Source organism: Acomys russatus, chromosome 17 (genome assembly GCF_903995435.1).
Source record: "Acomys russatus chromosome 17, mAcoRus1.1, whole genome shotgun sequence".
In the NCBI taxonomy this organism is placed as follows: domain Eukaryota; kingdom Metazoa; phylum Chordata; class Mammalia; order Rodentia; family Muridae; genus Acomys; species Acomys russatus.
In genome coordinates, this window is record NC_067153.1 from 55,376,559 (window position 1) to 55,393,216 (window position 16,658).

At 42.6% G+C, this 16,658-nt stretch overlaps 1 protein-coding gene across 3 annotated transcripts in view; it reads right to left on the reverse strand.

Moving 5' to 3' along the window:
• Positions 1 to 16,658, reverse strand: part of Yaf2 (YY1 associated factor 2) — a 64,058-nt gene that overhangs the window by 34,141 nt on the left and 13,259 nt on the right. Inside the window, exon 2 of one of the 3 annotated variants that reach the window (XM_051160238.1) lies at positions 9,254 to 9,321. The exons of 1 other annotated variant lie outside the window; for it this stretch is intronic. In XM_051160238.1, the coding sequence (XP_051016195.1) occupies positions 9,254 to 9,297 (44 nt within the window). In that variant the 5' untranslated portion in view covers positions 9,298 to 9,321. Of the gene's footprint in view, positions 1 to 9,253; positions 9,383 to 16,658 lie in introns of all 3 variants that reach the window. One more of the 3 variants, XM_051160240.1, reaches the window with a different exon arrangement.

A 16,658-nucleotide genomic window follows, 5' to 3' on the forward strand; every position in this document is an offset into this window, starting at 1 on the left:
TAAAGCAGAGGCAGGCAGTTGTCTGAGGGGTCAAGGCCAGCCTGGCCCACATAGAACTCATCCAGGGCTACCCATGAGACCCTGTCTCAAAAAGAAATGTTTTTAAAGTTTAAGGTCAGTATGGAGACATGAGACCATCTCAGACAAAAGACAGTGTATCCTAAGGCTCATGTGTTAGAAAGTTAGGTCATCGGGGGCCATTACCCTCTACAGAAACTAATGTTGATCTCTCAGAGTGATTTAGTTCTTGAAAGAATGAGTTGTTAGTAACTGGGAAAATAACTCAGTAAATTATCTGCTATATAAGCATGAAGCCCTGAGTTCAAACCCTGACACTCTCATAAAAAGCAGGGAAGGTGGTTCACACTTGTAATCCCTGCACTCAAGACACAGGCAGATCCCTGTGGCTCAGTGGTCAGCTAGCTTAGCCTAGTCAGCAACCCCTGTCCCAGTGAGGACAAACACCAGAGGTTGATGTCAGACCTACAAACTCTCACAAGGACCTGCACACACATGAACATACATGCACAAGCATACCCACACTCACTCAGGCCAGGCAAGGCTCACCTCTCCTCCTCTCTGACTTATGATCCCTTCCCTACCATTATTGTGCCGCCCGCCATGAAGGCCTCAAGCACAAGAATAGATGATTACCTACATTCCACCTCAAAACAACCTGTGCAGTAACTACAGCTCCTCTGAAGTAACATTCTCAGCAGCCCAGGCCTCCATGCAGCTCAGGTAGGAGGGTCGCAGCACGTTTAAGGGTTGTCTAGACTACCACGATGTTCCGCACAAGCACTGGGGCCCAGGCAGCTAACACTCTGAAGTTATGAATCAAAATCAATCCTTAGACTGTTCTCTCAGGGACACCACAAAGGTAAGGACGTAACTAGCACAGCTAGCCTCTCAATCTGCATAGTCCACACAAATCCAGTGAACAGCCAGTCACGTACCTTTTTTGGCTTTATGTCTTTGTTTTTTTCTTCTGAGTGGGCAAATCACTCATCTTGGATGACTCATTCTTCTTTGACTTGCTAAAGAGACTTTCCATATCTTAAAATAACCTATTCGTTATATTTGCTTCTTTTAAAAAATGTCTGGGGTGGGGTCCTCAGGAGCTAGATCAATTGGTGCTAGCCATGAGGAGCTGACTTCAGATCACATTTGTCAGAGCACAGACAAATGTGGCTGTAACCCCAGAGCCAGAGGTGAGGGAGATGGGGAACTCACTGACCAGCCAGCCTCACACAATCAGTGAGTTTGCAGTTCAGTGAGAAACTCTCAAAAGCTAAGGTGAAGAGAGATCAAGGAAGCTGTCCAGTATTAGCTATTACCACACACACGTGCAAGTGTAAGGATGCACACACAGTGGATTTTCTTCCAGAAATGGTGCTGTGGACCTGTAAACCGAGTACTCAGGAAGCTCAACCAGGAAGATGAGGGCCAGCCAAGCTACAATCAAGTCCATGGCAGACTCCTAGTGAGAAACTGTTTCAAACTAAAAAGAGAAAGAAAATAGTAGTTTCCAGTACTTGTTACTGACTCAACTGCTTCCCTCTTTTAAACATTTCTCTGGGTAAATCTGTACAAAACTGAGGTTTGCTCTTTTTAAAGTACAAAAATTATGATTACTGATCCCACTTCCCATGTTCTCATCCAGGGTCTAACCTGGGCACCATATCTGGTGCCTAGTCAGACCACCCCAACCTGTACCACAGCCAAGTAACCACCCACCAAGCCCCATCTGCTCCGCTTCCAACCATCCCAGGTAAGTCTCCTGACCTCCCATCCACTCCTTTTCCCCAAGCCCACCAGATCTAGCCTGGGTACAAAATCAGCACACATGTCTAGTCTGGCCTTCCTTGTCTACACCAAAAAGAAATTCTAGGCTCGGGCCAGGATGCGCCCTATCTATCTCCGTAACCACAGGGCTCTCCTAGGCCACCTCCAACCTTTCTACCCAGCCAGATCTACCCACTCCAAGCATGGAACAGAAAGCACAACCTGTGCAGCAGCCCAGGCCCCTCAGCCTCTAGACCCAGCCTGTTTGCACATCCCCTCTTCTGTCCCAACCTGCTCTATTAACATCAGATTCAGAACTAACAAAGAAGCCCACATGCCTAGGAGTAATTGCAAAAATACCAACAATATATAAGATCAAGCCAGGATCTTCTCTCCAAAACCCACCAGCTGCCAATGAGAATTACTTAGATGAACTCCAGGACACAATATAAACACCACCACCAAAACTATCCTGTATGGGCCAGGCATGGTGGCACCTTCCTTTAATCTTAGCATTCAGGAGGCAGAAGCAGGCAGGTCTCTATGAGTGTGAGGCCAGTCCGGTCTCCATATTGAGTTCTAAGCTAGCCAGGACTCCATATGGGATTTTTTTTTTTTTTTTTTTTGTCTAAAACAAACAACAACAACCACCAACATGAACAAAACTTATTCACGTATAGGACTGTAAACGTAGCCCACCACCTGTGAGACATGCCTAACTGCAGATACGTAATCCTCATACCGCAGGTAAGCACAGCCCTCACCTCACCCCTCATGACCGCAGACTCTGTTTGCAGAAGATGAAGTCAATTACAGAAAGCCACAACTGATCACACTGCAAAGAATAATCGACAGCGGAGCACTCAGCCCCAGTGTTTGGCCTCCAACACAACCGGCGTATGGCAGGCTCGTGAACCCAAATGCCTGCTGAAGCCAGCGTCTCTCATCACAGGGAAGGTGCACCAGTGAAATCTCAACAATATGGTTACCTAAACAAGACCTGAAAAACAATACCACCAGCTGGCATGCCAGTGTGGATGGGGGAATCTCGGAAGGCCTGACCCTGAGATAAAGAACTGCAAGCAATTAATGGCTGCTCAAGGGGAATTAGAGTTCTCCATGGATGAGCCTCCTGTTAGGCTATTTCATCCCAAGTGGTCACCGTTATTATCTATTATCTATTATATATAATAATTAAAGAATAAAGGGCCATGAATTTGAGGCGAGTTGAGAGGACACGGGAGGAATCTAGGAGAGGAGATGGAGGGAGGAAACGATATAAACACAGTACCCTGTGGTCCACTCTTTAACTTATCCGTAGTAATCCTATTAAGTGCTCCTCACTTTGGTTCCCTTGAAAGATAAGAGCTTCAAATCGTACCAAAATAACATGACTGTTGTAAGACAACAAAGCACAGCTTCTTCTCAGCAGGTGCACAGCCACGCTCCCCCCGTGTCTGTCTCACTTTACACCGTGCTCTCACCGTGCCTGCCTCACTTTACACCGTGCTCTCACCGTGCCTGCCTCACTTTACACCGTGCTCTCACCGTGCCTGGCTTTCCTTTTCTATTAATTGTTAATAATCACACGTTTGTAAAATATATGCTTAAAATGCCTAATAAATTTCAGCTCAGCTTTGCTAAAAAGCAACAACAATCCCATTCTTTCCAATATTATTTCACACAAACTGGTTCTCACATATTTTTGGCAGGAAGCAAAATGGATTTGCTACTTTGGAAAATAGCCTAGCAGATCCATAAAAGGTAAAAGTCAGAGCTGTTAATACCACCTAGCAACTCTGTTCCAGGTAAATTTTCAAAAACTAACATACAGGGTCCAAGATGTCATTCACTGACAGAGTGCTTACTTAGCAGACACAGGTTCTAGGTTTGATCCCCAGAAACACAAAATAAAAACCTAGAGCCAGGTGTAGGAGCACATGCCCAAAACCTCAGCATGAAGGAGGTGGGGGCGGGAGGTTAAGGAGTTACAGACTAATCTACGCAACGTGAGACTCCAGTGTACGTACACACACACACACACACACACACACACACACACACACGTAAAAACATTAACCCCTGGCAATCGCATGGTCTGTGCTCTGTGTTTGATTGTTATTTTGCTCCCAGACAAGCATATTCTCATGTTCACCTATCTGTCTTTGTTCTGTAAATCTTGCTCTACCTAATTTAAAGTTGATTGGTATAAGGAAAAAAAAAAAGCCTACACCTGGTTAGGACAGAAATAAAAGGCAGAACTAAGGTTTGTGGGCTTTGGGGACAGAGGGATCTTGGGTCTTATTTCTTTCTTTACACATCATGGTGTCTGGAACCTTCTTTGGCCACATAAGGTGTGCTGTAAATGCTTGGTTTTATTATCATCAAAAATCTTGAATGCCAAATTGCTCATAAGCCATATTCTGGATTCTCAAAATATAGTTCATCTTAATACAATCATGACCAAAGCAACCAACAGACACATTTCAAGAAAAAGAATGGTGTGGCCCATCTTCACGAAGGGGTTGGACCAGCAATGGCATGACAAAGACCAGTAATCTCACTCTGAAGTTCGGAGCATGTGTCTCAGAGGCTTTGCTTATAGGTGTTCTTTCTCTTTTCCCCACTACCTGTCTCTAGACACAAGCCCACCCCTTTACCTCACCCACACCTGAAGCCTGTGACTGCTTTCCTAGTGGCGGGTTCATCACTGATTAGTTCCTGCTGCTACTGACAACTAAGCCAGTCTTGATTCCCAGTTCATGGAGCTCAACAGTTAGGAGTAAGGCTTGCCTCCTGTGGGGAGAAAGCAAGCATCCAAACACAAGGCAATGATGTGTAATAATGACTGCCCATAGGCTGCAGGAGGCTTAAGGCTGAGATGGGTGGTGATGGGTCTCTCACCTCTAGATAGGTTCAGATAATGTTGCTGTTATAATAGTCTTGATTTAATTGCCCTTTCTCTCTCACATTTTTAGTGTGTGTGTGTGAAAGAGAGAGAGAGAGAGAGAGAGAGAGAGAGAGAGAGAGAGAGAGAGAGAGAGAGCGCGCGCTAGGAAGAGAAAGGGCCATAGTCTTGATTTAATTGCCCTTTCTCTCTTACACTTTTAATGTGTGTGTGTGAGAGAGAGAGAGAGAGAGAGAGAGAGAGAGAGAGAGAGAGAGAGCACATGAGAGAGAGAGAGAGAGAGAGCACATGAGAGAGAGAGAGAGAGAGAGAGAGAGAGAGAGAGAGAATAGAATCACTGTGAGATAAGTAAAGAACCCCGTGGGCCAGGAGGAGGAGCTCTGAAGTTCCTCATGGAGAGAAGTGGGCCCAGTGAACAGCATAAGCAAGGATTTCAGGATTATGGATGGAGGTAGCTCAGACAGAAATAATTAAAGCAGATGGCATGGGATGGGGGCTGGGAGATAATAGGAGGTAGTTTTAGGGGTTAGTATCTGCCCAGCCCCAGGTAAAACAAGGCTATTCTAAAATTGCAGGTTAGATAATACCACCATAATAATTATAGGCTAATTTAATAATAAACATTATTAGCTAATTTTTATATTTACTACAACACCCTCTCAAACAAAATTTTCCATACAATGTTTCTAGCACGACTATCTAGAGTAGGCACAAAGTGTAAACAATCCAAATATCTGTCAACAGATAAAGTATGGTGCTATCTACATAGACCTGACAGTATTGTCTGGTGGGAGAAAAAAATAAATTATCAGATGCAAGCATCAATCAATGATTCAAAAGGCTAAGGTAGGGTGACTGTATGTCCTTTTCCATGTAAATTCTAATGTGAAAAAAAAATTTCCTACAATATGGATTTGTCTTCACTTTAAAATTTATTATACACAGTCTGGGTGTAGAGGCTTGTTCTATAGTGAAACACTCAGAACTACAGGTGTAGACTATGCCCAGCAAGACTTTCCTTCGTTTGTTTGTTCAGACAGGGTCAACCCAGACTGGCCTCAAACTCCGCATGCAGAAAAGGATGGGATTACTGGTGTGTGCCACCATTCATAGCTAAAAGCCTGCCTTGATGTAACTCTTGCCAATCGTGACACTGCTGTATTTGAATGAGGAAAGCCTATTTAATATGTAACCCCTTTAAAAGTGAGATTCAAAATTACCATGTGTTCTCTCTTTGCTCTCTCTCCCTCCTTGGCCCTTACGTATATCCTACCTAAATATCTACTTTTTCTGAAGCTACTCCTGAACTCCAGATGCTTCACATTCTGAAGCTACTCCTGAACTCCAGATGCTTCACATTCAAGCATTTTGACATACGTCTTCAAAGAAGACACACACTGTCAGTATAGCCACTGGGCCATTCCCACGCCCCACTGAGACTCACCAGGACTTTACACAGATGTGGTACAGCAGATTGGAATTCATAATCAAATCATCTGACTAACTGTTCTTCATCTCATCTTGTCTAATGATTGGATCTGAACTGATTTTCTTATGATCATTTAGAGGAGACAAATCTGTCAAAGAACATTTCGTCCTTTAATGTCCTTAAAATTACATTTCATTTACTCCTTAATTGAACATGAACTCCTTAATTATTCTTAAAAATAAGTACTTCCAGCCAGGCATGGTGGCACACACCTTTAATGCCAGCACTCTGGGAGGCAGAGGCAGGTAGGTGGATAGCTTTGAGTTCAAGGCCAGCCTGGTCTACAAATCGAGTCCAGGAAAGCCAAGGCTACATGAAGAAACACAGTCTCGAAAAACAAACAAACTAATAAAAAATAAGCATTTCTGCAAATGAATCAATAATCCTCTAAGACATGTAAACTTCAAAAATGAAGTATACTGCCTTTGTAGCTTATTTTCATAAACATGTACAACAGTCTTAAAGTGAAAGTATTATAATAAATGGACTCGGGGTTACACATTCTCTTGTTCTTATGTGAGACAGGTCTCACTTTATGGCCCTTGCTAGGCTGGAAATTGCCATGTAGACCAGGCTGGCCTTGAACTCACAGTGATCCGCCTGCCTCTGCCTCCTGAGTGCTGGGATTAAAGGTGTGCCACCTTGCCAGGCTGAGCACATTCTTTTTCTAATGTACCATAAAAGTTAATATTATACTGGCTAGAATTTCAATGTGCTAGTTTTTAAAGGAAAAAAAAAACATTTTCTAGAGAAAAGTATAGTTCACATAGGATTTACATGGCCAATAAATGAATGTTTCATACACAATAAACTGGTAAATACATTCGTGCATTTATGTAGACAACTAACTTTCAGTGAGTATTTTTGTATTAGTTACTTACTAACTTTAGGAACCATCTGATATGAGAAAATGGTAAAATCTTATCCCTGCTCTCAAAAAGCATTCAACAGTTTTAAGTATTTAAAAATGTGCTGCACATGATGGCACACAGTTGTAGTCTCAGCATTTACGAGGCGGACGCAGGAATTGTGTGGTCTCAAGATCAGTCTAGGCATACAGAATCATAATAGCCACAGGCAAAGAGCTAAGTTTTAAGGGCTAAACAGTGTGATCCTGGTAACTGTGACCACAGAAGTATATTCCTTAAATTAAGACAGTATCACCAAATTTCTATTCTGGCACAGAAAAAAAAAAAAAAAAACAAAAACAGTGAGACAGACACTACCAGTGACTAGGGGGATAGCTTAGTTGGCAGAGTATTTGCCACAAAAGCCTGAGGACCTGAGTTCAATGCCTGACACCCACATAAAAAGCCAGGCAGAGCAGCTCACAACTGTCAGCCTACCACTGGGAAGACAGAGAGACAGGAGGCGCCCTGGGGCAGGCTGGTCATCCTAACCTCATCAGTGCACCCCAGGACCCAGTCAGAGACCACATCTTTAAACATCAAGGTGTAGTAACTGTTGAGAAATGACTGACAGAGACTACTCTCTGGCCTCTCCTGGTAAAGCTACCCATGTGCAACGGCACACACATAAACAATGTTAGCCAAAAAAGACTGATGAGGGGGTGTAGAAGTGCTTCGGCTTTTCAAGTAGAGAAAGAATGGGGAAGTCATTCTAAACAAATGGAAAAGTGGCAGCCAAATCCTTAAACTATCCAAGTGAGAGCAAAGACCAAAGTTTCAAACTGAAGACAGGAAGAGTACATGAAGAGAATGAAATGGAATTAACAGCAGGCTTTAAACACGCATAAAGAAACGAAGACTTACAAAGCAGCTTCAGAAGCATAGTACTCAGGGTCTATGTGCTAAAAATGCCCTTGAAGAATAGTTTTCTGGTAATAGCGCAAAAAAAAGAGAAACCAAAAATAAGAAAGTACTTATAGGTGACATAACTCAGTAGTAGAGTACTTCCCTAGCAAGCTTCAGATTCAAACCTCAGTGAGTGTGTGTGTGTGTGTGTGTGTGTGTGTGTGTGTGTGTGTGTGTGTGTGTGTGTAGATAGATAAGGTAGACACCCAGCCATGGAGAATTCTAGCCTGTAACTTATGGAATCAGAGTGCTTTGTAGCAGCAGAGATTGTGATTACAAACGATGACATGGAAAAATAAGTGCAGCACTCCCAAGATCACGTTCAGGTATGCCTTCAGTGACACTACAGGACCCACTGAAAGCTGTGTCACTTAATGCCTGTGGTCAGCCAGGCATGGTAGTGCACCTCGCAACCCTCATACTGCAGAGGTGGAAAGGTCAAGTCAGCTTCAGCTACCCAGGAGTGTGAAGCCAGACTGGTCTAGGAGCCAGTTTCAACAACAAAGCTAAAGAGCTCTTTTTTAAAAGTGCTAGACAGGCTAGGGACGTAGCTCAGTGAGGCAGAGCATGCTTGGTGTATACTCTAAGAAAAGAAGAGAAGAAGTGGGGCCAGTTGACTAAAACCAAATTCCGATCATGGTGGCACAAACTTAAGAGACTGACAGGTGGATCTCTGTGAGTTCAAGGTCAGCCTGGTCCACACAAGGAGCACCTGTCTCAAACAAAGCTACTCTTAATGTTCAGAATACTGTGCCAAGTTAATCTGACCGAATTTGATATGTGAAAAATGTGCAGTTCACATACTTCACTAAAAGCAATAATATAACTAAATTCATAAAAGAACTCAACATGTAGCTTTCCTACCTAAAACATAATTTTTAGAAAGTTATGTAAATAATGCTGCTTTAGAACCATTTTATGCCTATGCATAATCTATTAGTAGTTTGGTATTTAGCCGTAATAGTTTTCATAACATACAAAAAATGAAATTATCCAAAACCACTTCACAATTCCTATTACTCTCCTAAAGAGAAGAAATTTGAGAGAAAGACATCTCGTTGTGAAGACCGGATTACTCACCAGGAACTCGAGCTCTCCTATTGGGCCTTTTCCCACACAGATCCACCCCTTCCTCTGTCCATCCTGAGGGTCCTCGTGAAGCACATCCACAGGGACTGAGGCATGCAGCACAGATGCATGGGAAGAAAGCTGGGGCAGGCTTAGGAGGCTAGAGACATGCTGCAGGCACTCACTTACCTTCCTGAAATGGGATTGCAACGCTCCCTTGGTCCTCGAGGCATTCACATAGCTTCAAGAATGTGGATCTGTGGAGATTACCCAATAGGAGAACTCCAGTTACTGGTAAGTGATCCAGTTTTTTCTTCTCTATCAGAATAAGAAGATTATTGAATTTTACTTGGGATTATTAACTCATGTAGAGCTACATAGGAGAAACAGATCTGACTGCATCACGGAACTAAACATGTACTCACCAAAGAAAAAATGGATAAAAACAAGATGACTATTTGGTGTAGTCTGAAATCCAAGGAAAATACAAAGATGCAAAAGACTTCATTTGTAAATATCCACTATAATGGCAGCTGTATTTTAGCAACAACAAAAATCAGCTATTCAACTTGCATTTCACTGAAACACCACCATCGTATTGTAATATTAGTATAGCAATAAGCAGTTGATCAAAATCTGCCATTCCTTAGGATGATCAGGCCACCATGGTAAATTTTATGCTAAAATTCACACAGCTATATTGGTTGGCTAGAAATCCTTAGACTTCAGATTGAAAGTCATTAAGTCACACTTGGAGGCAGAGGCAAGCAATTGCTGAGAGTTCAAGGCCCACCTGGTCTATAAAGTGAGTCCAGGAAACAAATTCAAATACAAAAAAAAAAAAAAGTCATTAGGTCTTTAAAATTACTATTGGTACCCATTAGTAAGCATCAAAGTACTCCATTACTAAAAAATAACAATGTTTTTTTTTTTTGTCCTCCAATACTTGTACCAACATGTCTATCATTTAAAGAAAAATTCTAATCAAAAGGAAGAGAATCCTGGGGAGACAGCTTAGTGACTAACGTCTTGCCTTATAAGGACCCAATCTGTATAACTCATGAAAAGAGCTGGCTGTTGCTGTAGGGTGATGCACACACCTTTAACCCCAGGATTTGGGAGGCAACGGCAAGTGGATCCCTCTGAGTTACACAGCCAGTTCAAGGACACCAGGGACACAGAGAGAACCTGTCTCAACACTTAAAAAGCTGCAGTCCTGGTGACAAGGTGGCAGGGAGGTGGATTCCTGAGGTTTGATGGCTAGCCACCCTAGCTTTCTTGGAAACACCATGCCAGTGAGAGATCCTGCCTCAAAAAGAAAAAGACTAGGTTTGGGGATGTAGCTTGGTACTAGTGTCTGCCCTGGCTTGTCCTCAGCTCCAGAAAGGAAGGCAGAGAGGAAGGGGGGGACCAAAGGAGACAAAAATGACACCCAAGGCCATGTATACCTGCAAACACAGAGAAAAGAGATCCCAGGCAGAACTCTACCTCATCCTCAGCTGTACGTATGGGCATCTTACTGCCTTTAGCTGCACACAGTCATTCTGTCATTTGCAGGGAAAGCCCTATGTTAGTAGCAGTAGATACAGATGCACTTCAGTACTTTTACCATTATACGGTTGAACATCCATCCTCTACCTTCCAGATCTTTCTAAAAATCTTTTTGAAATAAGGATTCATATAGCCCAAGCTGGACTTGAACTTCTGATACTCCTGCCTTCACTGTCAGAATGTTGGAATTATGGGTATGTGCTACCACTCTCCCTTCATGCCATGTGGGGATTGAACTCAGGGCTCCATGAATGCTAAGCAGCACTCTACCAACTGAGCTACCTTTGGCAGCCCACCTTCTAGATCCTTGTGGCTTCACTCTTCTCCATGCCATGCAAATAAACTAAAGAAACTTTGTACATTTTCTGTTTCATCTGTAAAATTAAATAAGACTAAAAGAATATTAAATCATTTCTCCACCGAAACAAATTCGGAATATGAAGATCTTACATTTCAATACTGTTATGAAGAATTTAGTGCATGGCCCAAATATCAAAGTCTGTTAGTAGCTTGCTAAAATTTTTCCTAGAGTCACATTTAATTTTATCATGCACATTTCTCTGGGTACCTTATATCCATTTTCTAAGCCTGCAGTATAATAATCATGAATGATTTCATTTTAAAATAACTATTCATTCAAACTGCGTACTACTTCCATGAGGTCTACTACACTGCCACAGTGTAGCTGTGGCTGGAGTGGCTGGACACAGGATGCTGCAGCATAGCGAAGCTGGGTACTATGGAACCTTTAGCATCAGAGGCTAGGGAACTGGAGTAAGGCTGCTGGAGGCATATCCCTCAGGGAGGATGTTCACAAGGGCAAGCTGCTATCAAGGCAGGAAGCCTGAGCTTGCTGTGCTTTCTGGCCTGCCTTGCCATGTGACCTACTGTGTAGAGCTTCGTCACAGGGACTGCCCTCTCTCCAGAAGCTGGAAACAGACAGCTAGTCTACAAAACTGTGAACTCAGCAGGCCTGTTTTCTTTTCCAAGTATGCACCAATAGACAAGAGATCTCCATTTTGAATTGCAACACAAAGATCAGTGTTGTTGTTTGGTTTTTGTTTGTTTGTTTGTTTGTTTTATACAGAGCTCCTCTGTGTAGCCTTGGCTGTCCAGGCTGGCCTTGAACTCGAGAGGTACCTTTCTCACCCTCTTGGAGTGTTAGGATTAAAAGCTTGCACCACCATGCCCAGCTCAGATTAGGGTTGTTGCTGTGTTTTTGTTTTTGTTGTTGTTGTTTTGGTTTCTGTGTAATCTTGCTATCCTGGATTCACTTTGAAGACCAGGCTGGCCTCAAACTCTGCCTCCCAGAATGCTGGGATTACAGGTGTATGTATTTTTAAGGGTCATCTAAGTCAACATTTTTAGTTGCAGACTCTCCCTTAACTTCAATTTGCTAAAGAATGGGCAGCACACCACACAGAGTTTACATTACTTATTTGGACTACATGGACAATTATCTAAATGTTTTTCCTTAATGAAATGAGCTAACAGACATCATTCAAAATCAAATAATATCCAATTTTTATTTAAAGCAAATTTTGTCTCCATTTAGATTTAAGTCTTTGGAACTTAAAATATAATTAAATACATTTTAAAAATAACAACAGTAAGGCACATGTAAAATATTTTAATATAACCAAGAGCGTAATCTACATATTGGCAGCAGTGAAAGCTACATGTTGCTGTTGTTGCATTAGTTCTGTGTGTGTGATAATGGGACTTGAACCAGGATCTGACACATGTTAGGCAAGTGATCTACCACTGAGCTATTTGCCTTCAAGTAGATTTTGGTTGATTGGTTGGTTGGTTGGTGGTTTTTCGAGACAGGGTTTCTCTGTGTAGCCTTGGCTGTCCTGGAATAACTTTGTAGACCAGGCTGGCCTCGAACTCACAGGGATTCTCCTGCCTCTGCCTCCCGAGTGCTGCGATTAAAGGCATGCGCCACCACCCAGCACAGATTTTATTTTTAATTCCAGAAGTCAGGACGCTCTCCTCAAAATCAGCCTGTTTTAACTCTGGCAATTATAATGTGCATCACCAAAAGTTTCTTCTTAGTATTCAAAACGGAACCAAACATTTCATCAGTAAAAGTTACCTCATAGTACATGTTAGCTAAAACTAGGTGTAGTGGTGCACTCCTTTAATCCCAGCATTTAAGAGACAGAGGCAAGCAAATCTCTGAGTTCAAGGCCAGCCTGGTCTACATAGTAAATTCCAGGACAGCGCAGCAATTTAGAGAGATATGTCTCAAAACAAACAAAAAGGAATGTGAAAACTAGCTGGGCATGTGGAGCACACTTGTAATCCCAGTAACAAAGAGAAGGAATGATCCTGAACTTGAGGCCACCTGGGCTAGACAAATAAACTGTCTCAAATAACATAAAACCCAGGCACGGTGTTTTGTGCCTGTAATCCCAGCACTCTTGAAGCTGAGACAGAAACACCAGCATTAGTTTAAGGCCATCCTGGGCTATACAGGGAGTTTAAAGTCATTCTGAGCTACATAGTAAGATGCTACCTGAAAAGGAAAATTGGGGGTGGGGTGGGGATAAGTAGTCCTGGTGTAAACACAGCAGACAAAATAAAAGGCTGGGTAAGATAAGGGTAGCAGGCTATATAGCTCGCTGTGGAGCACTTGTCTACTATGTGTGAGGGCTTGGATTCCATCTCCAGCTCTGTCTCTTCTGTCTGTCTGTCTCTGCCCTGACTGCCTGTCTTTCTCTATGTCTGTCTCTATCACACACATACACGCAATCTTAATATTCATGTTTAACCTCATAAGCCACTACCAATATCATTCCAATACATAACTGTAAGACACAGTATTAGATTTGCCTTTGTAATGAAAGCTACTCAGACGTTCAAAGTTGCCAAGACATCATTCAGAGTTGTTTCCACATGCCAATGTCTAATTTATAAGACAGGATCTTATACTGGCAGTACCTAACAAATTCTAAAGTGAAAATATGAGGTCAGTGTATGACCATTTTCTTGAATGACACTTCAGCGCTAACTCATAGGCAACTTCCTGTTAAAAGTGCAGGTGAACTCCAGGTCCCTCAGAACTCCTGCTCTAACCCAAGAAACTTGCTTTACTTACTTCCATTCCGGGTTTCCATAACAAGCTTCCCTTTCAATAGACAATCCTGCTAACAATAAAAAGTTTTAGCTGTAAGCTGTGGTGGGCCCTGAAATGACTGCAACTCTAGCTGACAACTTAATTGCAGCTTTATAGCAAAAAAGAGACAAACAATAATAATTAAATTTATTTTGACCAGATCTTAGAGTCCTGTAGTATTTTTCAAATCAATTCTTTTTTGAATGATTTGTTTTATTTTTAGTTTATGTGGATTGGTGCTTTGCCTGCAGCAATGTACACTGTTTGCCTGAGACCTGCGTCAATCAAAACAGGGTGCTAGCCAGGCGTGGAGGGACACACCTTTAATCCCAGCACTTGGGAGGCAGAGGCAGATGGATCGCTGTGAGTTTGAGGCCAGCACAGTCTACAAAGTGAGTCTAGGACAGCCAAGGCTACACAGAGAAACCCTGTCTCAAATAAACAAACAAAAAAAAAAGAAGGCGCTAGATCCCTGAAAGTTACAGGTGGGCGTGAGATTTGATGTGAGTGCTGGAAATTGAACCCTGGTCCTTTCTAAAAGCAGCAAGTGCTCTTAACCAGACTTCGAATAGATTCTTAATAACAACCGCTAAAATACAAATGTGTATTTTCCGTTTAAAACTGACTTGATAAAACAATGTCAATTTTTTTCTAATATGAATTCAATATAGTCATTCAAGTTTAGAGTAGTGCCACTCTCACTTTAAGAGTGCATATAAAAACTGCAGAGACGGCTCAGTAAAGGCTGCTGAGCCTGATGATTTGAATTTCATCACAAGAATCCACATAATAAAAGAAAACCAACTCCAGAAAGTTGTCCTCTAAGCCTCACACAGAGACAAATAACTGCAAAAGTGCAGCAAAGGTGCACATAAGACTGAGAGTTTAATTCCTCTGCAGAGAATCTGCCTGTTTTGTTCAAGGCCTCAATTAAATACCCAGCACTTTAAAAAGCCACCTGCACAAAAGATGGCTCCTCCCCTTTGTCTTTATATTTCAAATATTGCCCCTGTCATCACATTTTCTATCTATGACTATTTCAGCTGAGATGCCATGAAGGTAAGAATAGGCCTTATTCTCCTTTCCCACTCTGCTACCACAAACAGCAGCTGCCGCACCACAGCACTTCACAACTCGCTCGTGTACAGATGCAGTCTCAGCTGTGTTCTGTACTGCTCATCACTAAGTAACTTCCTCCACACTCACAGAAGATTAATCTAACCCCTGTTAGATTCGGGGACAGCTGGAGCTCTAGAGAAGCAACATATATAGACAGTGTGGTCCCGTTTATGAGCTGACAGCAGAGTCCTGAGTCCTCCTAAAAAGACATGATAGAGCCAGGCGTGGTGGCGCACACCTTTAATGGCAGCACTCAGGAGGCAGAGGCAGGCAGATCTCTGTGAGTTTAAGGCCAGCCAGTGAGTCCAGGACAGCCAAGGCTACACAGAGAAACCCTGTCTGAAAAAACCAAAGACATGACAGAAGAGCTTCCTCAGGCCACATATGCTCGCTCACAACTAGCTATGTAATTGTCCACATTTTCAAAGTTACTATACATTTCTTTACAATTAAAAATTTGACACCAGACCAGACAGTAGTGGCACATGCCTTTAAACCCAGCACCCGGGAGGCAGAGGCAGGCAATCTCTGTAGTTCAAGGCCAGCCTGGTCTACAAAAGGAGTCCAGGACAGCCAAGGCTATCACAGAGAAACCCTGTCTTGAAAAACAAACAAAAATTGGACACCAGAATCTACCTGAAGTTTTGAGGATTTTAATTACATTACATTCTGTAATTTCAAATAAGAACTACATTAAAAAGTATAACTAACTTATCCCTCCTACAAAAAAGCATAGTTTTAAAAATAAATATTTCTAAATAATTATAGCATTCTTCTTTGGGCATCAAAGCTAGCTAATAAAACAATTTTATTGATCTTTCTATTTATTATTAATCTCCTTTATTTAATCTATTTATACAATAAAAATTGTTACAGTTATAAAAAGCTGAAGACAAGCAAAATGCAGTATTATCATCCTTTACAATGTAACATGTAAATAAAAAATCTGTACCTGTGACAACAGAGGTCACACTGGGTGTGGTAAATGAGTGTTACATATGTAGCCGTCGCAGGGAGCTTCACGGGAAGAGCACTCATCTTGCCTCTGCAGCCACTCTCTCCAGTGCTGCTTCCTCGGCGTTCTCCCTTCCCTAGCTCTTTGTTTTTCAACAGCCATCTTTTGCACTGGAGAGGGAGGCCTGGTGCCATCTTTTGCACTGGAGAGGGAGGACTGGTGCCATCTTTTGCACTGGAGAGGGAGGACTGGTGCTGTCCCTGCAGGGTCCTCCTAACCCCCACTCTCATACCTACCTCGCCCACTTCCCTGGCTCCCACTGAGCACGACGGCAATGATGAGCAGGCCTGTACCGAGAGCTCCTCTTTCCTGACCTTCTCCACACACCTAAGCACACTGGGATCTACCCTCTCACACCTGGGCACCTAAGGGTTCATGAAGCTGAAAGTAAACGGCTGCCTTCCCAAGGCTTATCAAAAGTCTACCGATGCAGCCACACAACTGAGCCAGACCCACTTGTGCGTGCTCCTTCCACACAGCCCAGTTTTCTACCCCATAGCCACACACAACGAGCAGTCCAGTCCTAGAAATGTTCCCCTGAACATGCGTACAATCACTCCATGCCCTCTGCACTAGCAGTGCCTCTCGTCACCACAGCACTGCTGACTCCTGCCTAGACAGCTGTGATTACTTCTCCTACACGGTTCTCCGCAGTCAACAGTCACCAAGCAAGTGTGATGAAGAAAGAATAAAACTACTGGCTCTGATTTTAATCATACATGGTATTGGTGGTTAAAAAAAATTTTTTTTAAGTGCTTAAAAATAAAACCACAGAAAACTAAGTTCTT